At 41.3% G+C, this 23,700-nt stretch overlaps 1 protein-coding gene across 1 annotated transcript in view; it reads right to left on the bottom strand.

The window, feature by feature from the left end:
• Window positions 1-21,798, bottom strand: part of LOC112119297 (transmembrane channel-like protein 2) — a 53,673-nt gene extending 31,875 nt beyond the window's left edge. Inside the window, exons 1-8 of the mRNA XM_026646054.1 lie at window positions 21,753-21,798; window positions 21,394-21,441; window positions 16,488-16,821; window positions 14,297-14,452; window positions 12,322-12,412; window positions 11,235-11,316; window positions 10,992-11,098; window positions 3,685-3,783 (exon numbers count right to left, since the gene is read on the bottom strand). Of these exons, the coding sequence (XP_026501839.1) occupies window positions 3,685-3,783; window positions 10,992-11,098; window positions 11,235-11,316; window positions 12,322-12,412; window positions 14,297-14,452; window positions 16,488-16,821; window positions 21,394-21,441; window positions 21,753-21,798 (963 nt within the window). The remainder of the gene's footprint in view (window positions 1-3,684; window positions 3,784-10,991; window positions 11,099-11,234; window positions 11,317-12,321; window positions 12,413-14,296; window positions 14,453-16,487; window positions 16,822-21,393; window positions 21,442-21,752) is intronic.
• Window positions 21,799-23,700: the final 1,902 nt, after the last annotated feature.

Here is a 23,700-nt window from a genome sequence, read left to right as displayed (position 1 = left end):
GGAGTTGGGGCGGGGCTGGGGTGGGGAAATGGGCGGGGCCAGGGCCCGTGGAGGGTCCTCTTTTTTTATTTATGAGATATGGTAACCCTAGTTCAGGAGGGGGCTCCAGGCTGGGGTAGGGGGTTGGGGTGGAGGAGGGGGTGTGGGGTGCAGGCTCCAGCCGGGAGGTGCTTACCTTGGGCAGCTCCTGGGCGGCGGCGCAGCAGGGCTGAGGTAGGATCCCTGGCTCCGTGCTGCTCTGCTCCCCAAGGTGGCTGACATGTCCTGCCCACAGGCTCCCCCTCCCGCAACTCACATTGGCTGCGGTGCCCAGCCAATGGGAGCTGCAGAGCCGGTGCTGGGGGTGGGGCAGTGCGCAGAGATTCCCTGAATGCCCCTCACCTAGGGGCCACAGGGACACATCGGCGAGCCAGTGCTTGCGGCTCCAGCCCCGGCGGGGGGGGGGAAGGGGGACACTGAGGCTTGGGGACCAGTGTCTGCCTGCGGCACGGAGACTTGCCGGGCTGGATGAAAAGAAGCAGTGGGCTGCATCCGGCCTGCGGGGCCCCCTTAGCCCGAGGCCCTGGGCTGCAGCCCCTAAACCCCCTGCATTAATCCAGCTCTGCCTGGCTACAACATTCTGGAAAGCTCCCATCTGTGCTTCTGATCAGGACTTCGGAACAACTAAAGCAATATCCTAGGCTGCACGCTAGACCCAGTTTAATCAGTTCTCTGTAAAATCCCCAGCTGAGCTGGATGCATTCAGTAAAAGTTGTTAGTTATGCATGTGTTTATTAATGGGATATTTCTAGTAATCCAGACCACAACATTGGCTGCAGAGTTATTTCTGCATGATTTCCAGCAGGTGGTGGGAACACTGCAAATCTGAGTATAATGCCATAGGTACAGCATGACCTTTCGCATGTCTCTGCCATTACTGAGGAGCTATTGAGAGCAGAGCAGCAACACAGCAGCTGGTATGGCAGCAACACAGTCCCTTGGAAATTGTAACCCATTATATTGTGTATGGTGGGGAGGATTCGAGTAAAAAACCTTGTAAAATATAAAGAGGACCATTCTGGAGTTCATTAGTGCAGGGTGAAACTCGAGCCTGAAAATAACCTTCCTAATGTTTTAGTTTTCTGGTCCCTGGTCAGAAATTGTACAGAACATCACACTGCATGTTTTTTTTTTTTTTTTATTTCCCTTCTGTGAGACATGTAGTCTTATGTCCAAATTAGATCTATTCCTTTCTACTGCTGTCATCAATTATGTAACCCATTTGCTGCCAAAGTATTCACTTATTCGTTACTGTGTTGAAAAATATTTTTCTGTTAGAAATCTACTTTACAGGGATTGGTGATGATGATGATGCTTTTTCTCTTCATTTTAAATTTACTCAAGTTTTTTTTCCCCATTGCACCACACGTATGGTGCACACTATAGTAATAAAGGGTGAGTCTCTGTGGATGTTAGTCACAGCAGCACAGTGTGGACGTGTGCCAAGCAAAAGGCAAAAATTTGGAAGCTTAATGTAGATCTGCTCTTTTTCCTAGCATGGTCACATATGGCCCCATCTCAGAACAAATTTCCTTAGTTGTTATGTGCGGAACCTATAGACATTCAAATAAAAATACCAGCTGCAGCTCAGCAAAAAATTACCCTCTGTCTTGAAGTGGGTTTTCCCCCCTAACAAGACAGACTAAAGATTGCTGCTACCTTCCTTTTCTAATTTTTAAAGATGCACTGCTCATTCTGCGCAACCCTACTCAGATTGCTAATAATTAGCACTGAGCTTCAGTAAGTTTTAAATGCTAGGGAGTGGGGAGAGTAAGTCTAAAACTCCAGTAAGATCCTCAATTAAAAATGAGTGGGACAATATCACAGCTGTATCAGGTTGCTCAAAACAGACATTTGAAGACCTGCTAATAAATTGGATTCATTTACCTGACCTACTTTCAGATTAGTGGTTTTTAGAAAACTTTAATGATGATCTTTCTGGAAGTACCACCTTCAATAGTAGTTCTCAGCAGCATTGGCTAGTATCTCAAAAACACTTCCAGAAATACCATCTTTTATTATCTGACCTCAGGAAAGGTATCATACAGAACAGAACCTAGTCACCCTCCTGCTAGTTTTCTCTGAGGACTGATTTAGTACCTTGATGGTTTCCTAAAGGCACATAAGCATGTTGGCGTAAATTTTCAAGTGGAACTACTGATTTGTTTTGTTTTGTTTTTTGAGCACCTGAATTTTTGGCTGCCCAACTTCAAACTCCTTTCAGGGGGCCTGATTTTCAGAGAATGGGGGCTCAGCAATTTCTGAAAACTGAATCCTTCCAGGTGCCTCAAGTTGGGCACCAAAAAGCAGAGGCATCGTTTCACTAGACACACTTGGAAATTTAGAATAATGGATATTTCATTTCCTAGTTTGCTGCACTTTGTCTATTCAGCAACTTCCTATAGCGCTTGCCACTTTATTTCTGATAAGTGGCAAGAGCACCTCCCCAACCTTCTTTTGGCCCCTCATTTCATGGCTAACTTTCTCCATTTATTGCCATTTATGTGAAGATGCTTTCTGCATACCTAAATTTTAGAGTCAGTGCACACATGAGTGTGACATTCTGGCCCCAATGGGAAAACCTGAGCTGCTATAGGAAATGGTGCTGGTAACTAAGTGGAACTCTTCCCTCTGAATCAATACTCAACCTATGCACTAGTAATTCGTGAAGTGATTCTTGTTTGTACAGAAGTTCTGTATTTTTTTTCAGGATGAAAGTCACTATATAAATGTAAAATGATGATTATGTGATAATTGGTCTATATTGACTTGCAGTGCAGCAGAGATGTAATTATTAAGCTGTCTCTATTTTTCCAAAATCTTTCCTTGCCAGTAAATCTAGGTCACTTATGTGAACCTACGTCAGTGGTGCCAAAAGTCACTACTATCTGATGATTTATTCCGTGGCATATGTGAAATGAGTTGCTTTCACTCCACTTATTAGTGGACAATTATCCTCACTACAAAATTATTATTGCAAATCAAACTAATAGGCCCGCCTGTTGTAATTCTAATAGAAGAAGCCAAGGATTGAGATATATAGAACTTCAGTTTCCCAGGGCTACAGATATATATATATATTTTTTTTAAAGGTATGGAGAGAATAGGTGTCTGATTCTGATTTCACTTCTCCCAGTGAAGGACTGACGTAATTCCATTGACTTCAGTGGATTTATTTATGTTTTATCTTATTGTAAAATGAGAATTAAATCTACAACTTGAACAGCCACATGCTCTGTAATTGTGCATGTGCACCCATTTTTGAATTTAAAAAAAGCAGCAGCTTTTTCCTGCAGAACCAACAATTGCATATCTATGTGCAGTATGTGCATTCCAAACACATTTGTGTATGGAAATTTGCTAAATCCATATGCAAACAAATGCGCGCGCACACACAATAGATTTTGATCCAAAATGTTTTGGGGCTTGATTCAAAGCCCATTGATGTCAATGGGAGTCATTTCATGTCCTTGTCTGGGGGAAAGTGTGTGTGTAAAACCATAAAATAATGATTTAATCAACATCTGGGACCAAATTAATCTCTGTAAACCTAGCAATTTCAATGGAGTTACATCAGGGATGAATTTTGTTCCCTTACCTATTAACACCTCTTATCTACTTTGGAAGTGAATGTACAATACCTACCTCAAAATCCCAAAGGACAGAAAAATCCATAGCAGTAGCTTGTTCAGCTCTGGGTACAGTTTTTCTAGGTATACTTCCATATGGGATTCCCATCAAGATCTAGGTGAGGTTTATGAAGACATGTTTATAGTATAGCAGAGTGTATATCACTTTTCATTTCTCCATTAATTAAATATTTTCCTTGTAATAAGATACAACAGGACAAAGGGAAGTTTTTAAAACATGGAACAAATTCACAAACAGGATTATTTAGCAAAAGTTATAGAACTCCGATTGCAAGTAGTGACTCAACCTGAAATAGCATATGCACATTTAAAGATCCCCATAAGCTTCCTAATGCTTCCCAGGACTATCAAAAGTGCAAAAAATTCTGGTGTTTCATGGTGTGTGTGTGTGTGTGTGTGTGTATACTGTAGATTATGGCTCTGATTCACCACATTGGTTTAACATTAGCTTAACTTTTGGGCATGTGAATAGTGCCATTGAAGTCAAGCTAACTGAGCTTAAGTGCTTTGCCGAATTGGGATTTGACATGGTGAGAGAGTTTTTTCTGCTGCCATGTTACCATGACTTGCTGCAAATTACTCTGAGAATTTGGGAGATTTTAGAATGACGACTTCTACAATTTGAAAAATAGTAGTAAAAAGAGAGACTCTCTCGAGCAGTAGGTTGAAGTTTTACCGGCCCTGATTTTGCTAGTTCTTGTGGGAAGCGTAAAAACTTCCAGATCTGGAATCAACTGTGAATGACATGAGTGAAGAAGATGAACACTTTCACATAAATGCCTAGAGGCAAAGAGTGAAGTCCTAGTCCTATTGAGGTCAATGAGAGTTTTGCCGTTGATTTCACTGGGGCCAGGATTTCATCTAAGAGCCTGATTGTGATCTCAAACTGGTGTAAATGAGTAACTCCTAGAACTAGACCAGCGCAAAACTCATGTGAGATGAGACTTGGGCCCTGTATAGTTTAACCACCACCCTTTTACTGCTACTACACCTCTACCCCGACATAACGCTGTCCTTGGGAGCCAAAAAATCTTACGGCGTTATAGGTGAAACCACGTTATATCGAACTTGCTTTGATCTGCCGGAGTACGCAGCCCTGCCCCCCCAGAGCACTGCTTTACCGCGTTATATTTGAATTCGTGTTATATCAGGTCGCATTATATCGGGGTAGAGGTGTACTTTGATGTTCATCTACCAAATATCTCATAAAGTCCATAAAATGTGGTTGTAGTTGTGATGGGTACGTTGTTAAAAATGAAGAAAAAACTCAAACCAAACCACCACCACCCCTAAATAAAAGGGGAAAGTCTCTTAAAAAGGGCTGAGAGATGGATTTGAAGACTATCGCAAGGAAGGTCTATTCTCCAGGAATAAACACAGGATGGAGGAATCTAAAGTAACTTGCAACCAATTAATGTCTTCTCTGGACTAAATTCTGTTCTTGCTTACACCGGCATAAGCCTGCTAAACAACCAGTGGGGCCCCTCGATGATAGAGATAGAAAAGGAGCGCTTAAAGATGATAAAGTCATTGCGGAGAAACTAAACAAATTCTTTGCTTCAGTCTTCATGGCTGAGGATGTTAGGGAGATTCCCAAACCTGAGCCAGCTTTTGTAGGTGACAAATCTGAGGAACTGTCACAGATTGAAGTGTCAGGAGAGGAGGTTTTGGAATTAATTAATAAACTTAACATTAACAAGTCACCGGGACCAGATGGCATTCACCCAAGAGTTCTGAAAGAACTCAAATGTGAAATTGCAGAACTATTAACTAGGGTTTGTAACCTGTCCTTTAAATCAGCTTCTGTACCCAACTACTGGAAGATAGCTAATGTAACGCCAATATTTAAAAAGGGCTCTAGAGGTGTTCCCGGCAATTACAGACGGGTAAGTCTAACGTCGGTACCGGGCAAATTAGTTGAAACAATAGTAAAGAATAAAATTGTCAGACACATAGAAGAACATAAATTGTTGGGCAAAAGTCAACATGGTTTCTCTAAAGGGAAATCGTGTCTTACTAATCTATTAGAGTTCTTTGAAGGGGTCAACAAACATGTGGACAAGGGGGATCCAGTGGACATAGTGTACTTAGATTTCCAGAAAGCCTTTGACAAGGTCCCTCACCAAAGGCTCTTATGTAAATTAAGTTGTCCTGGGATAAAAGGGAAGGTCCTTTCATGGATTGAGAACTGGTTAAAGGACAGGGAACAAAGGGTAGGAATTAATGGTAAATTCTCAGAATGGAGAGGGGTAACTAGTCGTGTTCCCCAAGGGTCAGTCCTAGGACCAATCCTATTCAACTTATTCATAAATGATCTGGAGAAAGGGGTAAAAAGTGAGGTGGAAAGTTTGCAGATGATACTAAACTGCTCAAGATAGTTAAGACCAAAGCAGACTGTGAAGAACTTCAAAAAGATCTCACAAAACTAAGTGATTGGGCAACAAAATGGCAAATGAAATTTAATGTGGATAAATGTAAAGTAATGCCCATTGGAAAAAATAACCCCAACTATATATACAATATGATGGGGGCTAATTTAGCTACAACAAATCAGGAAAAAGATCTTGGAGTCATTGTGGATAGTTCTCCGAAGATGTCCACGCAGTGTGCAGAGGCGGTCAAAAAAGCAAACAGGATGTTAGGAATCATTAAAAATGGGATAGAGAATAAGAAGGAGAATATATTATTGCCCTTATATAAATCAATGGTACGCCCACATCTTGAATACTGCGTACAGATGTGGTCTCCTCATCTCAAAAAAGATATACTGGCACTAGAAAAGGTTCAGAGAAGGGCAACTAAAATGATTAGGGGTTTGGAGAGGGTCCCATATGAGGAGAGATTAAAGAGGCTAGGACTTTTCAGCTTGGAAAAGAGGAGACTAAGGGGGGATATGATAGAGGTATATAAAATCATGAGTGGTGTGGAGAAAGTGAATAAGGAAAAGTTATTTACTTGTTCCCATAATACAAGAACTAGGGGTCACCAAATGAAATTAATAGGCAGCAGGTTTAAAACAAATAAAAGAAAGTTCTTCACACAGTGCACAGTCAACTTGTGGAACTCCTTACCTGAGGAGGTTCTGAAGGCTAGGACTATAACAGTGTTTAAAAGAGAACTGGATAAATTCATGGAGGTTAAGTCCATTAATGGCTATTAGCCACGATGGGTAAGGAATGGTGTCCCTAGACTCGGTTTGTCAGAGGGTGGAGATGGATGGCAGGAGAGAGATCACTTGATCATTACCTATTAGGTTCACTCCCTCTGGGGCACCTGGTATTGGCCACTGTCGGTAGACAGGATACTGGGCTAGATGGACCTTTGGTCTGACCCAGTACGGCTGTTCTTATGTTCAGAGCAATTCCAATTATTTTAATGGAGTTACTTCAGTGTATATGAGAGCAGAATTTGCCCTCCCCCTCTGTCTCTCTTTTTTCTCTTAGTAATCTAGTGGTGATGCTGTGGATAAAATGTTTTCTATGTAACCTGAACTAGACTCATTCAATAAGAGTCATTGGCTGCCATGCAGATGACTCATGGATAATCAAATGCTCCTGGGTAGTCAAAACCTGATCTGAGTACGTGCAGGATTCCAGATACTCCTTTGTTTTCATTGTTCAGAGATGCTGACGTTGTTGGCACATCTCTGTACATGAACACTGGTAACCAGGAGTTGGTTTAGGGCTACTGTGAAAATGACTTAATGCTTTATGAACATACAGATTATGAAATGCAGCAACTAAGAATGGGATGGTTTAACTTCTTGCCTTTTTTTTTATTGTTTTCATCTGTTACTAAACTGGTGATGTAAAGTGCAACCCGAGGATAGATGATGTTTCTTCATGTTGCTTGGCTATATTTGGTGTCCTTCAGCTCTTTCGTCTGTGTTGTAAATCAGGAAAACTGCTTGATCTGGGTCTCTAGTGCTCCAGAATTCCAGAACTGCCTTCTCTAGATCCTGATGGTGGAATGGAAGGAATGGCAATGTTTGGGGACAGGGGGATGCTATGGATCCTTTCATCTATCTTTTCTCTGTTGATGCTCCTTTAAAAGGATTTGCTTAGGGTTGGCCCGGATCTAAAACAAAATTGTTCTATGATGTAGTGGTGGAATGGCACACAAATGAATTGTTAGTGGAGGATGAAGCAGAGCATTGCTGGGGTTGGGCTTGGACTGGCAAAGATATAGATGTTTTTATGGTTATATTTTCAAAATGCCCAGCATTGGCCTAACTCTATTCCCAGTGATGTCAGAGTTAAGACAAATGATGAGTGCTTCATAGAATCCTACCAATAGCATATACCGTACCTTTTTAGAATAATTTTTTTTCTTCTCCATGTCAGAGTACCATCTGAAAACACTGAGAGTCTGGCTAAATACTGCCTGGGAAATGGAAGCTGCTAGAGAGAGGAGCATGTCTGCACAGCAACAACTTCAATTTAAACTTCACTTATTTGGATAGAAGGCTCCTTTGCCTTGAACTTCATGGGTTACATCTCTCTAATGCAACAAAGGGATTCATTTTATCAGTTGATGCAGTATTCTTCCCTCAAGAGAAGCCAAGATCAGCTGAGGGGCATTTGTTCATGCTTACAGATAGGCTTTATATTTATACAGTTCTTGAGTTATGAAATAATCTCAACATTAAGCAGTTGTAAATGGCAGGGGTCAGGAGGGCAGCTGGCATCAGGAAGGTGACATGAGAACAGAATAATGCCATGGCATCTCCCAATAGCATTCTGCAGGGTAGGACTTGCAGCAAGACCAGGGTTTATCAAAACTGATTGGCAACACTTTAATTTAAGGGTTGTCTATGAAGGAGTCATAAAGAGTTAATATATTTATAAGTAGGCTATGGCCAGTGCACAGCAAAGTCTAAATGCCTCATAAATAGTTTAGAATACGTTTGCAGCATGAAGCAGACGGACTACGTCAATCGCTTCTAATGCATTTGTTTTGCAAGGGTTGTACACTTAGTTTTAAAGCCATTTATAATTAAATGGTTATTGCCAATCCCCTGTATACATTGTAACAGTTTAATGCACCATGAATAAAATACATACTGTATAGACAAAACAGGCACAACTACTTCATCGTATGGAAATGTACAATTCGTAAAGAAAGAAAATGCATTTGTATTATTCACTTCTAATGGTTATGCCTTTCCGTGCTCAGAGGATACTTTCAATCTGAATGGCTTTTATTTTAGATGAAGTGAATAACAAAATTTAAAGAAGGTAAAAAAGTGCAATCTCTATCAGAAGACCACACACTGTCTTTCCTCTGTAATAACCTGCATTGAACAAGAACATCTGGCAGTCTTGGTGGATAGCAGAGCCCTTAAAGACGCAGCACACAGAAACTGAGCCATAGTATTATATAGCTAAATACACACATCTATTTTTAAAAGGGTCATAACTAACTATTTCCACGATACTCTTCTTTGGCCAAGCCTCCTCCAATAACAATGGAAAAGAGTAACAAGAAAACCCTTTCTCACGAAGAAACAACTGGCTGACTTAAGATGTGGAAAACAGGGGTATTTTGGAAACCAACAATTATTGGTTGTTAGAGGATTTGGCAAATCTTATTTATTTTATGCATCCTCTTAATTTGGAAGAACCTGAGAAACTATGCAAAACTTAGTCAGACTTACCACTTTTAGTCAAGCAACCATGTCAAATCAACACCAGTAAAAACACTAGTACCAGTAAGAACTTTTAAACCACATCATTAAGTATTTTGTACCTACATTTTATAACTCCTTAATAGGCAATCATGTAATTAAATATTACCAGTATATTACCTTTACTGTGATTTTTTTTTTTTTACAAGAATGTCAGGGTTAAGAAATGTGTTTGACAGTATCATATTGTCACTATGGTTTTCTTAATTATTTTTGGGAATGTACATCCTGGATTTCTTAGAGATATGATGGCCTATACTTGAAGCCAATAGAATTCCTGAGTTCTGTTTTTCACTCTGCCCAAAAATTTCAGCAATATGAGCCTAAAGTTAGGCTTCCAAATCCATGTTTAGTTGCGTAAGGGTGGGATTTTTCAAAGGGTATTCACCCCACACTTGCCCTGAAAGGGTTAATGCAGACTGAGAAGGGGGCTAATTAACTCAACAGGTCATAGCTGAGGGGAATCCAGTGGCTAAGCAATCCGTTGATTGAATGAGGAAGCCCAGGTGAGGAGGAATGAGCTGGGCTGGGACTATAAAGGCAGGAAATTGGCAGCAGAAAAGGGGTTGCTGGGAAAGCCTGCAGTCACTCCCTGGGAGAAGGGAGGCACATTTGGGCTGGCAAACCTGGGGACAGGGGGAGAGTCAGGAAGGTAGCAGAGGGGTCAGGGAAAGGCAGTAAGGCCGAAAGGAGGCCTTGACTGCTGGCTAGAGGGTCCCTGAGCCAGAACCCAGAGTAGAGGGTGGGCCCAGTTTCCCCTGCCAGCCACTGAGGGAGTGGCATGACAAAGCAGTGACTGGGAAGGCTGCCTGAGCCTGTTTGTGGGAAGAGACTTTCCAACCCCAGAAGGGGAAACATTTGGTGACCTGGCTGAAGGGTCAAGTCACAAAGAGGCAGCAGCTTGTGGAGTGAGAGCGGGGGCTGCTGACCCAGAAAGAGAGACTGAGAGACAACATGAAACCACAGGAAGGGGTGATGAACTTGTGAGCTGTTCCCTAGAATAACCAGGAGGAGGCACCATCCTGGCGGTGAGTGGAGCAGCCCATCAGAGCACTTTAAGTGATTATGGGGCATTGACTTCAGTGGGAATTGTGCTCTTAAGTCTCTTAAGATCCTTTTGAAAATCTCTCCCATTGGTGATAAATATGGATTTAGGGACATACTCACAAAACCCAACATTTTCAAAAATAGGACCCTAACTTGCTACTATAAATCCAAATACGTGCATAAGGTGTATCTCTTACCATATTTTAACTAAGGCTAAGTAAAACTGAAGTTTATTCTGCCACTCCAGGAAGATAGAGCATCATGAAGTGACATTATCCACAGATCTATCAGTAAGACAGCCCAAGGTCTCTGTGCCTGCATGAGCAATATCTTGCTCCTAGTGAATGTCAAAATGAGAATGATGCAGAAGATAAGAAATTGATTAAGAGTTAAGATAAGGATGATGACATGACTGGATGTGACATTACCAGATGCAATAACACTGGGAGTAACAAAGTACAATTGGAAATAATAAGTAACAATATGCCATCAATCTAATTTTGACATTTACTATGGAGAAGATACTATTTGCATGAACCTGAATGCAGGATTGGGGCTTAAGCTCTTACCTCTGGAATTATAACCAGTCCAAATATTAAACCAAAAAGGACCAGATTTACTCCATACATCCATCGCAGAAATATGAAATAAGAAGCTACTGAGGAACCGAAGTGACCTTAAACAAAAAGAGGCAGTGGTTAGTAGTGTGGGTGGGTAAGATTCTCTGTGACCAAGAGATTATTTGAAGAAACACAAAACTGTACAACAAAATATCTTAGTCATGTCTCAGTCTAAATGGAAGTTGCACTTACTCTCCACTTCTTTTATCTTCATTTCCCAAGGTATACACTGTGTCTTAAAATTGTCAAAGTCTCTCTTAAATTTCACCCATTTCTGAAATAAGAAAACAGTGTTGCAAATAGAGATGTAATGTTAGGCTGGTCATGGAGAGGCCTCTGGGGTTGCTTTCTCTAAGGAGTTCCTAAAGTTAGTGCTTAGTTGAGTTATTAAAAATTGGTGGCAAACTTTAAAGCCAGAGGTGAGCCTGAACCAAATTCTGGAGTTTTCGGTCTGGGTCTGACCTTTTTTACTTCTGTAATGGTCCACATCAAAACCCTGAATCCAAACGCTTCAAAATTCACGTGTTCAAATTCAGGTCCTGAATCCTAACTTTGTTAGGTTTCTGTGGGATCCGAGTTAGTGTTGGGATTTAACCCATAGAGAGAGAGAGGTTGAAGCTGCAGACCCAGATCTGTGTGTGAGGCTTTGGTTTGGGCCCATTTCTATTTAAAAGAAGGATTCATTTGACAAATAGCAAGCCTGATTCTTTTCTCACTGGCTAAACTATCACTGACATCAATGGGAACGGGACATGATCAAATTTTTTTTTTAAGTCTCAAATCAGTGGAATCTCCATGAAAGCAATAACTTAATTACTGACTCCAGTCTTGCAGTGAGAAGTCACAATTCTCCATGGTCATCTTCCCATTTAGTGGTCCAATTTGTAAACTGGCGCAATTCCACTGAAACAAATGGTACTATGCCTGGATTTGGCTGTGTCTCCAATCCTTAGTGTAATCAATACTTTAACCTGTCAGAGACCACACCCAGAGACCCTCATTCTGCCCTGATTTTACATGCTCTGCATCCTCCTGTACTGTAGGGAGGCTGCATGCGGTTTAAGTTGGGGCAGAATTTGGCTCATATCCTGCATGACTTTGGTTAGGAACCATGAAAAATGCAGCTATTCAGTGAATTAAAATACATACAGGGAGTGCTATCTCAGCTTCTGTAATGGTGGCTATTTTGCCCAATGTGAGTTTATTGCTTGTAGCCAAAAATACACTGTATTAGTGACCAAGCATCCACTCTTCTTTTTGTCATTACGACAGCACTTACCTTTGCCATCATCATCTTGTATGCGTAGAATTTTTTTCCCTTTCCCTTTCCCAACGCTCCTTCAAACTTCTCTACAAAAGCTTGTGCCTCCCTAATTCAAAAATACAAAAGTGATTGTGTTTGCTTAGGGTTGGCCCTGATCTAAAACATTCAAAGAATCTTCCCCAAGATGGCACTGGGTGCAGAGAATGTTGTACAGTCACTTTTAATTTCTGTGAATTGTGCTGTTATCAAAGGGAGGAAGACAGTGAGAGTCAGGCGACCTGGATTCTATTCCCAGCTCTGTCAACATTTCTGGTGTGTTTTTTGGAAAAAGTAACTTAATATCCCTGTTTGAGTTTCCTCATACATAGACCTAAGGTCACCTGGTTCCCTTTCCAACAGCATTCATATTCTGGGTCTTCCTTCCCTATCAATGGGAGAAGTCTGGTTCTTCCTTCTATACTTTCTTAACAGTGCAGCTGTCAGGAAGGAAGGAAGGAAAGATGATCTTGTAGTTAATGCATATGCCTGGGAGGTAGGAGGTCTAGGTTCTGTTCCTGGATTTCTTAATGTGTAGTCTTGGGCCAGTCACTTGTAGATATGTTTCAAAATTTGGATGCCTAAAGAGAGGTCCCCAAAATTGTATTTAGGTACCCATGTTTGAAAATGTTGACTTTATTTTCTTTGTGCTCTAATTTCCTCATCTGTAAAATGGGATTAATACTTACCTAGCTCACAGCAGCTGTTTATAAGTTCCAATTAACTAATTGTAAAGCATTCTGAGATCATTGGATAGACTAGTATTATTATTATTATTATGTACTCCAACCTATTCATTAAATATTCTTGCACAGCCAAGGTAATGGAGCAGTTTGATTAAGCAAATTAGAGTTGGGTATATGTGTCCTCCTTCACTCTCAGTTGTTCTTTGCAGTTCTTTTGGGGACAAAGAGGTGAGTGTGTAGTCAAACATGATTCCAGGCAACCTCTCAGCTGCTAGGACACTATATAATAATGTAATACTTGGTGCCCTTTTGTAACAACTTTCATGCTGAGGGTTTCCAGGTCTTTACAACTAATAGACCCTCCCAACCCACCTGGGAGATCAAAAATGATTAGTCAGTCGCCTTTTACAAATGAGGAAATTTAAGTACAGAGAACTGAAGTCCCCTTCCCACCTCCCCCAAGAACCCAGGTCAGGAGAGGCAAAGGGAAGGACCAGGTTGCTATAACTACCCTATGGGAATCAAACTGTATGCTGCTGATGTGAGAGGGGCCAGGTGTCTGAAGGTCAGACTGACTCTTCAGAGTGAAAGAAAGGAGCAGATGAGGGGAGATGCCAGCTACTGCCTGCTTTGGCAACATGGGTGGCTGGGGCTGTGAATAGCCTCTAGGCAAACACAAGATAGTGAACCCATTTCTCACCCTACAGTGGGTTCATGGCACTTTTTGCAAGGTTATTGTGAGGAGTGATCTGCATTGCTCACCCATACAGTGTGGGATGGCAGGCAATGTTCTCTTGGCTGTAAACAATACTGTATTTTTTCCAAGTCACCTGCAAGCAGTAATGCTCCAGGAAGTGTAAAGTAAGATGGAGACAAGCTGCTCTGATTGCTATATAACAGTACGCATGAATAAGCAAAGAAGGGCACAGAGTTAGCTTTAACAAGGAGTCTGAAAGTCATTCTCTGCCTTTAAATAAAAGGGCAGAATGATCCCAGCCTGGGTATCAGTTGAACAGATTTTGCTTATCATCTGTTCTCTAGTTACAGAGACTGACAACAGAATCCTGCCTCTAAGCGCTTCTCATTTAAACCAAATCATGCTGGCTAAGTTCCATTGGTTGCTTTTCCAAGGCTGGGTTCTTGGGATGATAACAGCAGCAAACTGTAATTCTAAAATGTTATGTGCATCAACAATTATTAAACACACACTCTAGCTTCAGTGGTTCCTATTGTGAAAACTATAAATAGCTGGGAATGCACTGGGCTACCTGAGCAATGCTAATTTCTTCACCATACGCCAAGGTTTGTTCCTCATGGTAGATATTAGTTTTTTCTTTTCCTCTACCTGTTCCTTTAGCCTCGTCAGTTCTTCCTCTGACAGAGACTCTTCATCAGATGAGTTGGAAGCAGATGAGGAAGAAGAGCTAGAACGAAAGTAGAGTAAAAACAGAGGGGGGGGGGGAAATCACACAAACAATGTAATAAAATGTAGTTGTATATAGCACCTCATATACTTCAGGGATTATAAAGCACTTTGCAGACCAGTGAGTTAGACATAGGCAGTGTTCAGGAACTGAACAAAAAATGGAGCAGTCATTATGTTCTCTGCAATAACAGAGAGAACTTTGTATGCCATAACATGTTGGGGGGTGAGGGGAGGAATGTTGGTCAGGACTAGAGATGGTTGGGAATTGTTTGACTAAATATACTTTTTTTTTTTTTTTTTTTAATTATTTTTCAGAAAATGCAGATTCAAAACTTTCAGGAAAGGGTTGGTTTTGACAAATTGCCTGTTTCCAAAAAAAAAAAAGTAGTAGTAGTATTTTTTAAATATTTTGAAATTGCTGAAATGTCACATTTTTTCCAAACAAGGAGTTCCATTTTTGAAATCTAAGTTAATTTATGGTAAGTTATTAAATAAACATTTTTAAAAAGAAAGAAATTGAAATCAATCACTTTGAAATGATCAAAACAAAACACTTCGAATTATCTGATCCAAATTTGGTTTTGATTTTTGGTTCGTTTGAAATTTTTGACTTTGTCCCATGTGTGATGGGAAATTTTTTTGAAATCTGAAATTTTCATGGGGAAAACTCTACCTAGGACACTGATTTATTTGTTTCTTTGAAAAATTCTCCAGGATCTTTAACTTCAATCTCGATATCCACTAGTGAAAGTTCAGATGATATTTTCCCCACTCAGTGCTGTCCTTCAATATCAACACTGCATGTGATGAACCCAAACCAAGGGAGGAAACGTGAACGTACGCCTTTCTGGCTCAAATGTGACAGTGCTACCAACTAAATCGACACAGTGATGGGGTAGTCAAAATGATCCAGGAGAAGATTTTGGGCACATGCTTCAGGTTACAGAATACCAGATGAAAGACATTGCCTGCCACATTTCAATTATAAAAATAGTCACCTTCCCCCAGGACACAAGTCCTCTCAAAATGGTGGACTAGGAGGAGGGGTGTGTGTGTGTGCTTTATATAAACACCAGACCCAGATCAGTCCCAGACCAGCTCCTCAGCTGTGAATCGGCATAGCTCCAGTGATCTCAGTGGAGTTATGCTGATTTACACCAGCTGAGAATCTGGCACATGCATCTTGTCTTGGCCTTCACTTATAAAAGGCTCAATTCTGGAGCCTTGATGTTGAGTTGTCCTATTGACGCTCCTTGCCTAAGAACTGCTCAAAGGAAGTGTTGCAAAAATCAGACCTTAAATGAATTTGTTTTATTGTCACCTAACCTAAGTTTCACTGGCAGCACAAGAGTTGGCATCACATGAGCTGACACTAACAAAAACTTAGTGGAAACAGGTATCATTTTGGGGATTCAACCATAACTCCAATTCAGTCTTGCAGATCTTTTCTTGTTCTTGTTGTTGTAAAGTGACTCAACCATCTTCATAAGTATCATGTGACCTGTTTGACTGCCAGTGGGGTTCTTACAGTTAACCAGATACGATCACGGTGAGAAATATGATAGCCAGGCGACACAGCAAATAAAAAGTCTGGGTGAAGAAGAAAAGGATTAGAACAAAGGAAAATTAACAGGGGAATAGTCTGGAAAACCTAAGAGATCTATTCTAACCTTTTAGGATTATCATGTGTCCAGCCAAAGGAAGGCACCCTAGTCTGGCTTACTTTGTTGTCTTCCTTAAAAGGACTCTTTCTAGCTCCAATACTTGCACATTAGGAATCCATTACATACTTAATTCTATTATCATATTTGGGGTAGAAGAAGATTCTGAAAAGAATCTAGCTTGCATTTTAACGAGAAAAACAACTCTCTTGTTTCTCAGGGTTAAATTTTTGTTACAAGTAACAATTTACTGTTCTTTTAGTAACCTGCACCAATATGCCACAGGTTCATGAACCTGCTGCCCAGGAAGCTGACATTCAACAAAAATGAGATTCTACTATGTAGGTTTCTGTCTGGGGATTGTTAGAGTACCTCTCTGCCGGGTTTTTCTTCTGTTTCTTATCCTGCTCCTTCCCTTTCTTCTTTGTTTGCTTTTCTTTATTTTCTGCTTCCTTTTGGTCTTTGCTAGAAGCCTTTTTATCTCTCTTTTTCTTCCCACTTGCTTCCCCTGCTTCACTTTCCCCATCACTGTCATTCATTTTGTGACTTTTCTTCTTAGTAGTTCTTTTTTGCCTTGGGGCTTCAACTTTCTCTTCAAGCTCAGCTTCTTCCCCATTCTTATTTTGCTTTTTCCTTTCACATCCACTTGACTTGATAGCTTCCTTGGAGTGCTGCTTTCTGGTTGCCTTTTCCCCCTCTTCATCCTCTGCAATTGATGAAAACAAGTATTTTTGGAAACATTCTATATAGGTGCAATAAAGATTTGCCCTTTATCCAAAAAGTACAGACAGAATGCCTAATCCAAACCCCGCTGGAGTCCGAACAAGCTAATGTTGACCTCCACAGACTTTGGATGAGAAGCAGGCTGAGAACTGCATTTAGCATTGGTCATGTACACACAGTGTCCACTGATGATTGTGAAACTCATGTTTGTGCATCAATGGATCCTAGGAGCTGAAAGCTAGAAATCATTTCCAGACCCTGTTCTTACAGAGTTAGTGGGAGAGCAGTGGGGGCAAAAAACCTAACTGACTTCAAGACCGAGCTTGATAAATTTATGGAGGGGATGGTATGATGAGACTGCCTACAATGGCATGTAGCCAGTCTGTGACTGCTAGCAGCAAATCTCCAGCCACTGGAGATGGGGCACTAGTTGGGGAGGTCTCTGAGTTACTACAGATAATTCTTTCCCAGGTGTCTGGCTGGTGGGTCTTGCCCACATGCTCAGGGTCTAACTGATCACCATATTTGGGGGTCAGGAAGGAATTTCCCCCTGGGTCAGATTGGCAGAGACCCTGTTTTTTTTTCCCCTTCCTCTGCACCATGGGGCACAGGTCACTTGCAGGTTTAAACTAGTGTAAATGGTAGATTCTTTGTAACTTGAAGTTTTGAAATCATCATTTGAGGACTTCAGTAACTCAGCCAGAGGTTGGGGTCTATTATAGGAGTGGGTGGGAGAGGTTCTGTGGCTTGCAGCGTACAGGAAGTCAGACTACATGATCATGATGGTCTCTTCTGACCTTAGACAGAGTATCACAGAATATCAGGGTTGGAAGGGACTTGAGGAGGTCATCTAATCCAACCCACTGCTCAAACCAGGACCAATCCCCAACTAAATCATCCCAGCCAGGGCTTTGTCAAGCCTGACCTTAAAAACCTCTAAGGAAGGAGATTCCACCACCTCCCTAGGTAACCCATTCCAGTGCTTCGCCACCCTCCTAGTGAAAACATTTTTCTCAATATCCAACCTAAACCTCCCCCATTGCAACTTGAGACCATTACTCCTTGTTCTGTCATCTGGTACCACTGAGAACAGTCTAGATCCATCCTCTTTGGAATCCCTTTTCAGGTAGTTGAAAGCAGCTGTCAAATGCCCCCTCATTCTTCTCTTCTGCAGACTAAACAATCCCAGTTCCCTCAGCCTCTCCTCATCAGTCATGTGCTCCAGCCCCCTAATCATTTTTGTTGCCTTCTGCTGGACTCTCTCCAATTTTTCCACATCCTTCTTGTAGTGTGGGGCCCAAAAGTGGACACAGTACTCCAGATGTCAAATAGAGGGGAATGATAACGTCCCTCGATCTGCTGGCAATGCCCCTACTTATACAGCCCAAAATGCCGTTAGCCTTCTTGGCAACAAGGGCACACTATTGACTCTCATCCAGCTTCTCATCCACTGTAACTCCTAGGTCCTTTTCTGCAGAACTGCTGCCCAGCCATTCGGTCCCTAGTCTGTAGCAGTGCATGGGATTCTTCTGTCCTAAGTGCAGGACTCTGCACTTGTCCTTGTTGAACCTCATCAGATTTTTTTTGGCCCAATCCTCTAAATTGTCTAGGTCCCTCTGTATCCTATCCCTACCCTCCAGCGTATCTACCACTCCTCCCAGTTTAGTGTCATCTGCAAACTTGCTGAGCGTGCAGTCCACACCATCCTCTAGATCATTAATGAAGATATTGAACAAAACCGCCCCCAGGACCGACCCTTGGAGCACTCTGCTTGATACCAGCTGCCAACTAGACATGGAGCCATTGATCACTACCCGTTGAGCCTGATGATCTAGCCAGCTTTCTATCCACCTTATAGACCTTTAAATATATGCCAGAATTGTGAAAGCAAATTGTTTAATTTACTCTAATTTTCTTTTTAAAAATTGCATTGTTAGCCAACACCTATGTTATAGATTCCCCTCCCCCCCCCACACAGACATTAATAGGTATTATGTGCATGGTTCTAATATTGTATATGTTATGTTAAATATGAGTGCTGGGTCATTATGCTAACTGACTTGTATCATGTTCTTCCAATAATTCTGTTCACCTATGCCAAGTATCCCACAACACTTTGCAAAGCTGAACTTAGGTTTCATATTTGCCAAAGCTATCAAACACAAGACACATTCATTCTATGTCCTGGTGCAGGTAAGGAGTGCTTTCATCACCCTAACCCTTGGAATATGGGTTCCAAAACAGAAAATGAGAAGGGTACATCATGGTACAAAAAAACAAGGTCAAAGCTGATTGGTGAATTTTGGTCTTGTGTGAATTATAAAGCGCTTTTTAGTTTGTAAACAACCTCACAATATATGTGACTGGTTTTGAAAGCATATTTCTATATAAGGTGGAGTGCATGCTGTGAGAACTGCTTCTCGGAAGCATTGGTTACATATTAACTCTTTCTTTCCTGAATTGTACTGCTCTGTTTCTAGACAATAAGTTGGCTAGGCTTGTTGATTTGGTCTCTAGAACATTTTTAATATCGAATCTCAAGTGTGGTGAACCAATTTGCTATACTTTAGACAACAGCATGTTAATTTAGTGCGCGTGAAAGTGGCTTGATTCTTAGCCCTGGAGACTGAAGTCCCATGTCAGTGCAGAATAAATGCAGTATAGGCAGTAGAAGCTTCTCCATGCTCTGCCTTCAATAAGCTGGAGGGGAATGATCTAGGGAGGAAAAGGTAGACCAGTCTCTATGCACATTCATTTTCTTGTATCGGAGGGGTAGCCGTGTTAGTCTGGATCTATAAAAGCAGCAAAGAGTCCCGTGGCACCTTATAGACTAACAGACGTATTGGAGCATGAGCTTTCGTGGGTGAATACATGCATCCGAAGAAGTGGGTATTCACCCACAAAAGCTCATGCTCCAATACGTCTGTTAGTCTATAAGGTGCCACAGGACTCTTTGCTGCCATTCATTTTCTTGTTCATGTTGTCAACAGACACACTAATTTGTGACAGTTGTGATGTGGATATTAGAGCTGATCAAAAAATTATTTTGCAAAAAGAAAAAAAATATAATTTAAAAGGTTTTTTTTTCCATTTCGCAGCGTTTGAAAGAGAACGTTTGTTTCTTTTTTAATATTGCAACATATCTTCCCCAAAATGTTGTTAATTTTCTTCCTCCAGCCCCTTTTTATCTCAGTGGTAAAAAGAAGATTAAAACAAACGCTCTCTAAGGCTTCATTCACTTTCATTTTTGCTTTCTGTCACTAATTTTCAAAATGTCTCCAACTTTGGAAATGTTACACAGTGGCAAAAGGAAAAATGAAAAGTCTGTAACTCTGCCTCTCTAGAATGTTTCCAAAGGTGGAAACATTCTGAAAAGTTAGAGTGGCAGAAGGGAAAATGGGGGGGGAGAGGAAGGAGGGAGAGGAAGAAAAGACGAAGTGGTAAAACAAAACGCTACAGATCACCTGTTTTGCTGCATTCAGTGGTACGCACACAAAAATTAAAATAAAAAAAATAGTGGGGAGAAAGGGTAAAAAACACAGAGTTCAAAATATTGACATTTTTGGTTTAGATGGAAAAACTGGGAAATTGTGAAACTGCCAAAAACTCTTTTGAAAAGGCTTCTTGCTTCTAATGGGGGGGGGGGGGGGGGGGAAATCAACCAGCTCTAGTGGGTTCCCTTGTCCACTGGAAACTAGACTGAGACCATCAATTGATTTCACAGAGGCCATCAGATGATTATTTTCAGTTACTATTTACCTAAGCTGGATTTGAACTGTGGTCTAGAGGGTCTGTCTATCACCATAAACCATCCACTACCCCAGCAATCCTAGCCCTTAGCAATGTCTCTTTATTTACTGTATTTGTGAGGGTATTTTTTTAAATTTTTTAAATCTGTTCTATGGCTTTTCCTGATTTTTGCCATGAGTTGCTAGTCTGTCCTAAATCTATCTTGGCTTTATCTCTCTCCTCGCATAGTCATATGTAACAAAGACTCACCCTTACTGTAATGACAAGAATTACATAAAAAGCAGTGAAAGGTGACAGTTTCTAGATGTTTGCATTGTCCTGTAAATTCACTCACATCACACCACACATGGAACACAGTGCTGCCTGCTTTACTGTGGCAGACCAAGGAAAGCTTCACTCCGGGTCTCATCTCTTCTCAGGGACACGGAGAGAAGGGGACAGCCAGGTTTAGGAGCATTCTCCTGCACAACATCCTCCTCCTCATCATCATCAAAGTCAACTACCCAGGTAGGAAATCTAATTATGCATAGTAGAGAGGCAACATGGGTGTGGTTATCTTTTTATTGGACCAATTTCTGTTGGTGAGAGAGAAGCTTTCACTCCACTAAAAGATATTACATCACCCACCTTGTCTCATTAATATCCCGGGACTAACAGGGCAACAACAACACTGAATATAACCATGCATACCTCATTAGATATTACCACTGTGTAGCAAGTCAAACCACAAAATAAACCTTTGGAGAAAAAAGATCTCTCATCGTGTATTTCCAAATAAGACAGCAGCTATTATTCTCCACTCTACCTTCGCTCTCTGAGTCACTTTCCACTTGTCCGTCAATCTCCATTCCAACTGCAAGACAAAGCATGTTGAATAATTTAATTTGTTGTTGGGATTTTCACATACAATGTTTTACGCTTGTAGTTCTTAAGTACTGGCTGAGGACCGCAGAGTGCCCTCTTTAATTATATGCTACTGTATTTTATGCTATGAAGTCCTTAATATTTCTTAGCTCTTTGCAAGTGAATTAATAAAAGTTCCCAACACAAAAGAATATCAAATGTATTGACACACACAAGTGGAGCCCGAAGACACATTTTTACAAATATTTGGTAAAACTGGTACAATATTGCAAAACTGAAATGGTTGGTGTTCATACTAACCATCTTCCATGATGACCTGTAATGCACATTTCTTTTTCCTCCCCATGATTTCCCTTTTTTTTTTTTTTGCCACAAACACTGTAGCCCTAGTGCTGTGAACACACCAATTATCAGTAGGTTATTTTCCCTCTTTCAGTGCCCAATTATTTGTCTCCATGCTGCTGCGCAGTAAAGCGAGCAGTCCATGAAGCTGTAGCTAGTTCACTTTGACATCATTTGCATGCTAGACAGCAACTTCAGGGTCTGAACTTGGGGGAAGGGGAGACACACACTCTGCAACAATCCAATCCAAACACTTTCTGCTCCGATCCTTTTTCGGTGTGGAAAGCACCTGTCAGCATTACATTACATCACATTATTTAAACATGAAGGAAAGCCCTTTGATGGATACTCAGCAGTATCCTATGAAATGCAGACACAAGTCATGTCCATTTTTGACCTAAGCACGTACACTAAAGCTTTGGGAGTACCTAGTTCCAAACTGCAATATCTTTCTTACCTGCATCAACTTATGTAACCCCATTTATAAGGGAGAAACATCAAATGGCCATCTTAACCTTTGTCAATGCTTTGCCTCTCCAGCACACATCTTGGGTCCCCTATTGTCTTCCATGTACATGCCTACAGAGGACACATAGTCTAATAACTGATGCACAGGACTGGGCGTTAGAGCAGTGGGGCTCCACTCATGCCTCTCAGAACTATTGTTCCAGGCTCTCTGCAGGTTCTGTGTCGTTACCTCAAACATGTGAACCTAGTGTCTTCTTCCCAATCATAACAACTAGAGCCTTAACTTTTTAAAATGAAAGTTGAGATTCTGGAGAACAAGATGGTGCTCGTGTGGGTGCCTACCAGCTATTTTCAAGCACTGGTCCCACATATACTCCTTTGGGTGCATCACTGGTTCTGCCTAGTGGTGGTGTCCATTGAGTGTATAGTTGTTGAGAGCAGGGTCATACGACCACCTCACTGTTGGGTTAAGCATCAAGATTTCCACCTAATCACATAGCCAGTAACTGATAATTCATTCATCATCTAAAATGTAGCTGCAGGCTCAAGCCCTGTTTTGGCACAGTCACAGCTAATTACATATTTTTAAAAGTGCCTTGGAATACATGGCATGGAAGGTTCACTAGAAATGCAGTTTGATTTGTCTTCAGGGCTTGTCTGTATAACCTTTTCCTGAGAAAGAGGCTGTTCAAAAGGGCTGTCTTTCACAGAAGCAGCAATTCAAGGGCTCACTCTCTTGCCCATAGATGGCCCCTGCTGCGCTCGCGCGCTTGCGCTCTCTCTCTCTCTCTCTCTCTCTCCGTGCGCACGTACCATCTCCAGTCATTAAGCCAAAGACGTGCAAATGTATTAAACTACGAAGTTAGGTAATTCCACAGTCTCATGCTGTGAGGAGGAAAGAGGCTTAGCCTAGCCTATGTCATCTGATGATTTTATAAACTGAAATAATACCAGAATCCAATTCACATCAATAGTAATCACACATTAGAAATGGCAGCCTTGTCCTCTTCAAAGCTAGTGATCATCATATATTGCAGTATCCGCCTCATTAAACTTGTTAGCGTGTGTGTAGGAAGGCATATGCAATGGCACACAATTATTTTTTTATCAAAGGGATTTATTAATAGCTATCTGAGTGATTACCCCTCAGTGATTGGCTCAGTCTTGCAGCCCTTTCAGATTAACCGAGTTCCCCTCCATGATTTTGTCCGTGTCACAATGGCCCTTTCACCTGATCTTCTACTTTCGTTTGCTTTAGCAGCGTTAGGTCAGATTTGCATGAAGAAAATAATCATGTCCTGATCAGCATTATCCTCCTCGTGAATTAGAGCAAGCTTTTTTTCCTAAGGCTGAAATGCAGGGGCAAGAGCATGATAAAAATGGAAGAGTTCTGTCCCTTTTGGGGTGTGAGCACAATTTTTAATCTCCTGGGAGCATT

Source organism: Terrapene carolina, unplaced genomic scaffold (genome assembly GCF_002925995.2).
Source record: "Terrapene carolina triunguis isolate 2854851 unplaced genomic scaffold, T_m_triunguis-2.0 Scaffold34021, whole genome shotgun sequence".
Taxonomy (NCBI): domain Eukaryota; kingdom Metazoa; phylum Chordata; order Testudines; family Emydidae; genus Terrapene; species Terrapene triunguis.
Note: the sequence above shows the minus strand (reverse complement) of the source record. Positions and strands in the feature narration are given on the sequence as shown.